Source organism: Orycteropus afer, unplaced genomic scaffold (assembly GCF_000298275.1).
Source record: "Orycteropus afer afer isolate SDZICR_OR568_19922 unplaced genomic scaffold, OryAfe1.0 scaffold00967, whole genome shotgun sequence".
Taxonomy (NCBI): domain Eukaryota; kingdom Metazoa; phylum Chordata; class Mammalia; order Tubulidentata; family Orycteropodidae; genus Orycteropus; species Orycteropus afer.
This window is the reverse complement of record NW_006922554.1, coordinates 46,698-54,459: the sequence shown is the minus strand read 5'-3', so window position 1 is coordinate 54,459 and position 7,762 is coordinate 46,698. Positions and strand designations below refer to the sequence as shown.

The window sequence follows — 7,762 nt, the reverse complement described above, 5'->3', positions numbered from 1 at the left end:
AAATTGTGGTGAAAAAATACACAACAAGACATTCACCAACATAACAACTTCCACATTTACAGCTCAGGAACCATGATGACATTTTTCATGTTGTGCCATCATTATTGCTATCCTTTCCCAAAACATTCTACCACCATTAGCATAAACTCAATGCCCCCCAAACGAAAGTCTGCCCTTTTCCCCTCCCTTCTATCCCTGGTAACCACTAATAATCTTTGAGGAACCTACCTTTTTAAGCCTCAGATTGGTGGCATTGTTGCAGTATTTGTACCAGACTGACTTGAGAATGGATGCGAAAGGCGTGACCCCAATCCCTGCTCCCACTAACATCACCACCTCATAGCTGAACACATCTTCACTGGCTGTGCCAAAAGGTCCATCAACTGCTATCCTGGAGGGAGTTGGAGGAGGATATAGTTAATGAAATATCTTGTTGTTCAGAGAAGGAACACAGAACTCTGGGGGATATGAAATATGTCAATTCAAATTAGAGCAATGTATCTATAGTGCGCTTTCTTCTATGAACTAACTTTGGAGTAATCATCTTAGTGTGAACATGGGCATTGGTAGTAAGAAGAGGAATTTTTCGGTTATTGAAAACATTTGGTTACTCAGTACAGGTATTCTCTCTTTCTCACACACATTTACACGCATACACACACACACACACACACACACACCTGTATCTCCTGTCAAGGCACATCACACTTGAAATTTCTGTTTGCTTTGCATAATGAAGTGAAAATTTCATACATCATAATATGTTGTATAGGGGCTCTGGTGGCATAGTGCCTAAAGCATTTGACTGCTAACCAGAAGGCTGGCAGTAAAAACCGACCAGCCACTCCTCAGAAGGAAGACAGGGCAATCTACTTTCGTAGAGATACCACCTCAGAAACCCAAGGAGGGGTCGCTACAGTCAAAATTGACTTGACAGCAGTGTGTTTTTCTTTATGTTGTATATTTAACATCCTCATTTTTTATTTGTTTATTCATTGGCTCACTCACCAAACTTTCTTCAGCATCTACTAAGTGGCTGACACAATGTTAAGTATGTGTGGAGTAGGAAGCCACGGGGAATGATATATGACACTTATCCTCAAAAAAATTATGCCAATTGAGCTTTAACAACATCTTAGATACACTATTATTTTGTTAGGAAAAGTTAATAAACCTTGCCCTTGACCTTTACATTCTTAAAGGAATTTGGAAGCATCCATTACTAATATTGGATTCAAATGTCTTATATTTCACATAAGAGTTATAAAAATATGTATAAACACACCCGACACATAAAATGGGGAACACAGAGATAGCACTTATTTCTTAGAACCTATGTGTTTTATTGAAATCTCAGGAGATATTATAGTGAGAGATGGAGGAAAAGAAGCTAGTTAGTTCCACATTTCCTAAACTCATTTATCTGTGAAATGTATGCTTTGTACTCACTTAGGTAGTTTCCAGGCATCTTGAAACTCCTGCTTATCACATCCACATGCATTGAACAGCCCCTCCGTCCAATCCCCAACGATGCGGATATGAATGCTAAAGAAGTCTTCCTCAGGGGCAGATGTCAGTGTGAAGGGATGCCACTCCAGCCTGGACACCTTGGGGCACTTGACAAAAATGTATTGTCCCACCTCCATCTTGAATCCCTTCTTCTTCATCTGTAGCTCAATAGTTTTGAAAGGGTGCGTGACCACCTATGGAACAAAACATGTCCCTGGAAACCATACGTTTTCCAAATACTTGTCTTTTCTGGGTCCCCACGGATAAGAGGGTAGAGCTAAGATGCCATGCCCAGATCCCTTCTTCAGGGCCAACACAGCAGTTCCTCCAGCAGCTGTGGCTCTTACTAGGAACTTCCCTCCACTGCAGCCAGTGACCAATGGCTGCCTGATGCAGGGATACAAAGGCCTGGTCCCTCTCCTCAACTTGGGACATCTCCGAGGAGTCCTCCCAATTTCAGCACTCCTCACAGGATCAGCTAAGGTTGAGAATGCAACCACATGGAGAGTCAGTATCTCCCTTTCCCCAATAATGCATTCTGCAAATATTTGGCAATTTTTATTAAAAGGATATTCCACTATTTTACTGCCTTCCCAAAGAAAAGCCCAGTAATATCAGTCAGCATTGGCAAGCTGTTATTTTGTTTCTATTTCTTTTTCTTTCCTTCAATTTCCTGCATAGGTTCATCTGCTGAAAACATGACCCAATAAATATCCTGGATTCAGTTCTCTGTCTCAGAATCCATTTCCTGGGAATCCAACCTAGGCGTGAGCAATTTTGTCCAAGAACTCAAGAAATGTGCTAGAAATAGAAAGAAGGGACGATTTTCTGCTTAGCCTTCCTATCTCCCCAGGCTTTAGGGGATGAGTGAGGGTCTTAGCATCTGGAGAGAAGAGAGAGATCCTATTGGCTAGTTGTATAGCTATATCTACCCAAACCAATGCTGGTATATTTTTGCTCTGAATAACATCTTGAACATGCCTGATTCTTTGCTTCGGTTCTACATTTGTCCCTACATGGAAAATACACCATCCACCTCTCACCAAGCCAGCCCCTACCCACCCATTGCCATCTACATTTTCCATGTATATGAATAGTTTTAACATAGTTATAAACCATCCAAAAGGCTCAACAATTGGTGAATGAATATATAATAAAAAAAAAAGTCATAGTAAAGACCTCTCACTGTAATATGGAACATGATATAATCTCTCTCTGATAATTCCTAATATTCCTAGAAGGGACTTTGTTTAACTAAAGATAAATCTAGGGACATCGAAGGAAAGAAAAATAAATAGAAACAGAATAACAGCTTCCTAATGCTGACTGAAATAAGAGTTCTGGTGGTCTAGTGCCTAAGTCATCTGACTGCTAGCCAGAAGGCTGGCGGTTCAAACCCACCAGCCACTCCTCAGAAGGAAGATTGAGCAATCTACTTCTGTAGTGATATCGCCTCGGAAACCCAAGGAGGGGTCATTATGAATTGGATCCGACTCAACAGCAGTGAGTTTGGTTTTGGTTTTGATGCTGACTGAAGTAGCTCTGTTGATGCAGTGGTTAAGGCATTTGGTTGCTAACCAAAAGGTAAGCAGTTCGAACCCACCAGCCGTTCCACAGGAAAAAGATGAGGCAGTCTGCTTCTGTAAAAATTGACAGCCTTGGAAACCCTATGGGGTGGTTCTACTGTGTCCTGTAGGGTCCCTATGAGTCAGAATTGATTCGATGGCCATGTGTTTGGTTTAATTAATGCTGACTGATATTACTAGGCTTTCCTTTGGAGGGGGGAGTAAAAGAGTGGGAAATCTTGTGAATAAAAATTTCCAGGATTCATGACTTAAATGTGCATTATATGAAAAAGCTGTAACTAACTGTCCTTGTACTCTGAACAAAGCAGTTGTAAAACCTCATTTTGAAAAACAAAAATCAAAATTGATGAACATTATGTTGATTATTATATTTACCATGTTACAATTTTCTGTGGTGGAAACAATTTTTATCATATTGCAATTCTGCTACCACAGGCAAAAACAGAATTTAATTAAATAAAAATACTAGTGGATAATATTCTCGCTGGAATACTTTTCGATATCACCTTGAATCTTTTGTTTGTTTCTATGAGAAGAAAATGAGTATCTATTTCCTTCACAGAAAAATAAAGTTGTCTTAGAAACTTGCTTATACGAAATACTTGTCTGGTTCAGTCTTCTCTAGTCCAGTTAGGGAAATTTTGTGGTAGCTCATTTTACTGATCTATATAATTTCTCTTATAACACAATATAAATACAAATATATAAAGGAGAACTGTTGTGGCTTCCTATATTTCAAGACTTCCTATGCCGGTTGGACTAACTTTACTGTACTCTCCATAGATGCCAAGAGAGGAAAGCTATAATGGAGGGCAGGAAGAATTTGTGTATTTTACAAAAGTAACCCTTAATGGGCTTTTGATAAATACTTTTTGATCAGAGTTGAATTGAATTAAATTGTAGTTGTTAAAAATATTCTTCCCTGGTGTTTCCTGAAACTATAACCAGTTTCCATTTATGTTTATCAGTTGGATATTTATTTCTTTTTTATAAGACAAATCATGGTAGAGTGGGAAGATAAATACTTGAGAATTAGAGTTACGAGACCCAGTTCTGGATATGGCTTAGTCACAAATGTGCTTGAGACTTTCAGTATTTCAACTCTGATCATCTATAATGCACAGAAAAGGTAAAGGCTCTAAAGAGGACCTGGGAAACAATCTTAACCTCAATCAGACTTGCTTTGGTCCCCTGATTTTTTGGAAATCTGAATATTTTATTTAAAGTTCAATTTATGCCTTTTAAACTCATTCTTTTTTTTCCCTATCCACCACTCTTAACTAACTACATAATCCCTCTATGCTCCTCCCCTGTACACATATACACATTCATGCACACAAAGCACTTGGCTTCATTTTACAACAGAAAAGCGTTAACTTCAAGTTTCCCTGGTTAAAAGGCCCTAATAACTATTTGACTCTCAAGCTAAGTCCATTGAAATAAACTGTAGTTCTGCTCTCTGCCATATGTTTAATCAAAAGGAACTGGGTGTAAGCAACCTATGATACAGAACATTTGGGTAGACTTGTCCATGATGTAGTTAGATATTGACTACTAGTAATTCCTAAACCAACCAATACCTTGGTGATGACCACCTTCTGTTGAGATCGCCAAAACCGGACCAACCTCTCACAGAGATACAGGAACATGGGACCCACTATCCATTTCCAAGTCTATAATCAGAGCAAAAATTAGAATGAGAGTGTGATAAGGAGTAGTAGCTAATAAATAAAGGATTCATAGGGACAAAAAAAATTAAATTGGGTTAATTTCTATAATATCAAATATTTGATATTAGGTTAATAAATTTCTTCTACAACAAAACACATAGAAATATCTGAAAATAAATAAACTTTTTGAGCCTATAAAAATGAGCATTCTCCTTGACCACATTGGGGAACTTTATCTACAGTATGAAACTTTCCCAAGAGGCACTGCCCACAAGAATGGGATTTCCTCTTAGTGTTACAACTGTAGTTGCAATAACCCTACAACAGAGCAAGGTTGGTTTCGGAATGAACATTTCTCTAAAGGATAGCATTTCAGCAACATCATATTTGTTAATGCAACATTCAAATTGCTTTCTCTTAGCCATTGTCGGTTTAAACTCTTTTAAGATTAAAAATGTGTGCAAGAATTTAGCTGTTTCTCCAATATCCTGGAAAGTTCTAGAAGCTATGCACTGCACTTGCTAAATGGGAGCAAACAAAGATTCTCAGATTTCTCAACATTCCCTTTGCCAGAATATATGCTTCAAAATAGTGAAATTACCCTGTAGCATTGTTGACTATATGAAATCACTTAAACAAATTCATCTTGGGAGTCAACCAGTTAAGTTATTAGTTTAATACCTGAAGAAACAAAAAATTTTAGAAGACCATATTACCTAAATGGGTGACTTCACAGGATGTATTCCAAAGAGGAGTAAATCAGGGCATGCCTCTCACCGTCTCAGATAGGATCTATTAATTTTTTTTCAGAAATTTACTGTAGTAAGTTGAGGGCACCTAAATGTCTTGTATCTCCAGCCAAAGATGAAGAATATCTTTCCCAAAGGGCAGGAATGTTATGCTGCTGGCCTTCATTTTCATATATTTTTAAAACACTCTTCCATCATCTATCTGTTTCCTGGGTGTCACCATGGATGTCAATGGATCTATGGCTTGGACCTGGCCTCTAATATTATTCTCAGAACTCCAGAAGCTCCTTTCAGGTAGATGCTTATTAAGGTAGTACTACTCTGACTCCAGCTCTCACTGAATGTACCTTCCCTCAGTCCATAGGAGGACTGAAAATACAGTTCCACTTTTTTTCTTTTCTACTGATGTCAGCATATAATGGGGAAGTTCACTGATATGTGTGTTGGCTTTCCTTAATGGGTAAAGCTACTTAAGGCTTTTAAGTACTCATGCTGTGTTTAGAAGAAGAATACTCCTAGTTGTTGTTGTTAGATGCTGTCAAGTTGGTTCTGCCACATCCCACCAACCCAGGCAGTGCCGTGGCTGTTGATGTGAATATAGTTTTCTAGTCTCCTTAATGCTTAAGGCATTTGACTGCTGACCAGAAGGCTGGCAGTTCAAACCCACCAGCCACTCCTCAGAAGGAAGACTGGGCAATCTGCTTTTGTAGAGACACTGCCTCAGAAACCCAAGGAGGGGTTTCTGTAAGTCAGAGCTGACTCGATGGCAGTGAGTTTGGTTTTTAATGGCTTATAGACAAGCCCTGATGAAGCTTAATGACAGCCTTAGGTGCCACCTTACCAACTTCCTTTCTAGTTCTGAAAGGTGTATATAAGTCTTACTTCATGGCATCTGAAGAGGTCCCCAGGTCCTCATAAGTGATTCTTTGAACTATTCAACTCGTTCAGAATGGAATCCCACAGTATCCCTCTGAAAATGCCTAACTGATGTTATTATGGCCTTCACACTCAGAAGAGCAGGGAAGAACACAAATAGCATTTTAAAACACTGCATTTTCTAAATTTTATATCAAGACATTGTTAACAGACCAATGCAAAGCTTATTTTTTAAGAAATAATTCTGGCCAATAAGTAGAGCAGCAAGAAGTAGATACTGGTAACCCCCTGCCAGTTTCATGGCATTTGTAATGGACAACTATGACATGTGGACTCATTTCTAAGACACAGTTTGAATCTTGTCAGTAATAAAACTGTAATAGCAATAATGAATTATACATACCATAGGAGGGTTCCCACGGAATTCCGGAATTGAGCAATTTGCTCTTTTCCCCCACTCTGAGATATACGGGTAACACTTCTCTGGATCATGCTCCCGCAAACTCTTTGGAGTCTGTCCACGTACAACTCGTCTAGGGAGAAAATGTAAGTCTACGCCATTTAGTAGAAAGAAAGTAAACTCTTTGTTTTTGGAGATTCTGGGTACATTTTCAGTACTCTAATGTGGGTCCTATCCATTTACTTACAAGTGATATCCTACTGCTCTTTCCAAATAGATTAGGGGAAGGGAAAGAACATATATGATCATCATCAATAGTATAAAAACAAACAATAATCCAACATGTAGAGTGGCACAATTAATATTTATGTGTAACATTTTAGAGGTTAAGTCTGGGATTATAGATACATGTTTTCTTAAAGGGAAAATCTGTGCTTCTGTCTCAAGTGTCATTTTCATTTACAAAGAAAGAAAGGAAAACACAAAAAGTACAACTCTAATGGGCATACTGCTAGCCCATACAGTGCCTTTGTGCAAAGTAGAAGAAAGTGCCCCTTTGTGAGGACAGTCCTACAGGCAAAGGCCTTAGTCTGAAGAGTGTGCGCTAATTTCTAGCCCCCTTGACCAGGCACCACTGAACAGGGGACAGCCCATAATAGTAGCTCTGAATTTTAGCAGAAGTGCTGTATTTATTGGTTTAAGAACAGTGTAAGTTAAACTGCAAGTTCAAAATCAATTCAAGAAGACTTAACTTTAGGGGAAATATGAAGTTCTTACATACATTAGTATTGGTGGTATGTCTCTTGAAGTGCCCAGAGCCCATTCACTTCAATTTAATCAATATTAATTGAGCAACTACCATAACATAAAGGCAATGCTGGGTTTAGTATGGATGGGAGAGGGGCACAAAATCAAGTAAGTCATGTCCCTGACCTCAAGGAACATATAAATAACAGTGTCTTAAGATTATAT

The 7,762-nt window shown here is 38.6% G+C and overlaps 1 protein-coding gene across 1 annotated transcript in view; it reads right to left on the bottom strand.

Annotated features, from left to right (window-relative positions):
• LOC103212455 (cytochrome b-245 heavy chain) overlaps window positions 1–7,762 on the bottom strand; it is a 39,558-nt gene that overhangs the window by 7,568 nt on the left and 24,228 nt on the right. Inside the window, exons 7-10 of the mRNA XM_007958428.1 lie at window positions 6,794–6,923; window positions 4,676–4,768; window positions 1,450–1,703; window positions 229–391 (exon numbers count right to left, since the gene is read on the bottom strand). Of these exons, the coding sequence (XP_007956619.1) occupies window positions 229–391; window positions 1,450–1,703; window positions 4,676–4,768; window positions 6,794–6,923 (640 nt within the window). The remainder of the gene's footprint in view (window positions 1–228; window positions 392–1,449; window positions 1,704–4,675; window positions 4,769–6,793; window positions 6,924–7,762) is intronic.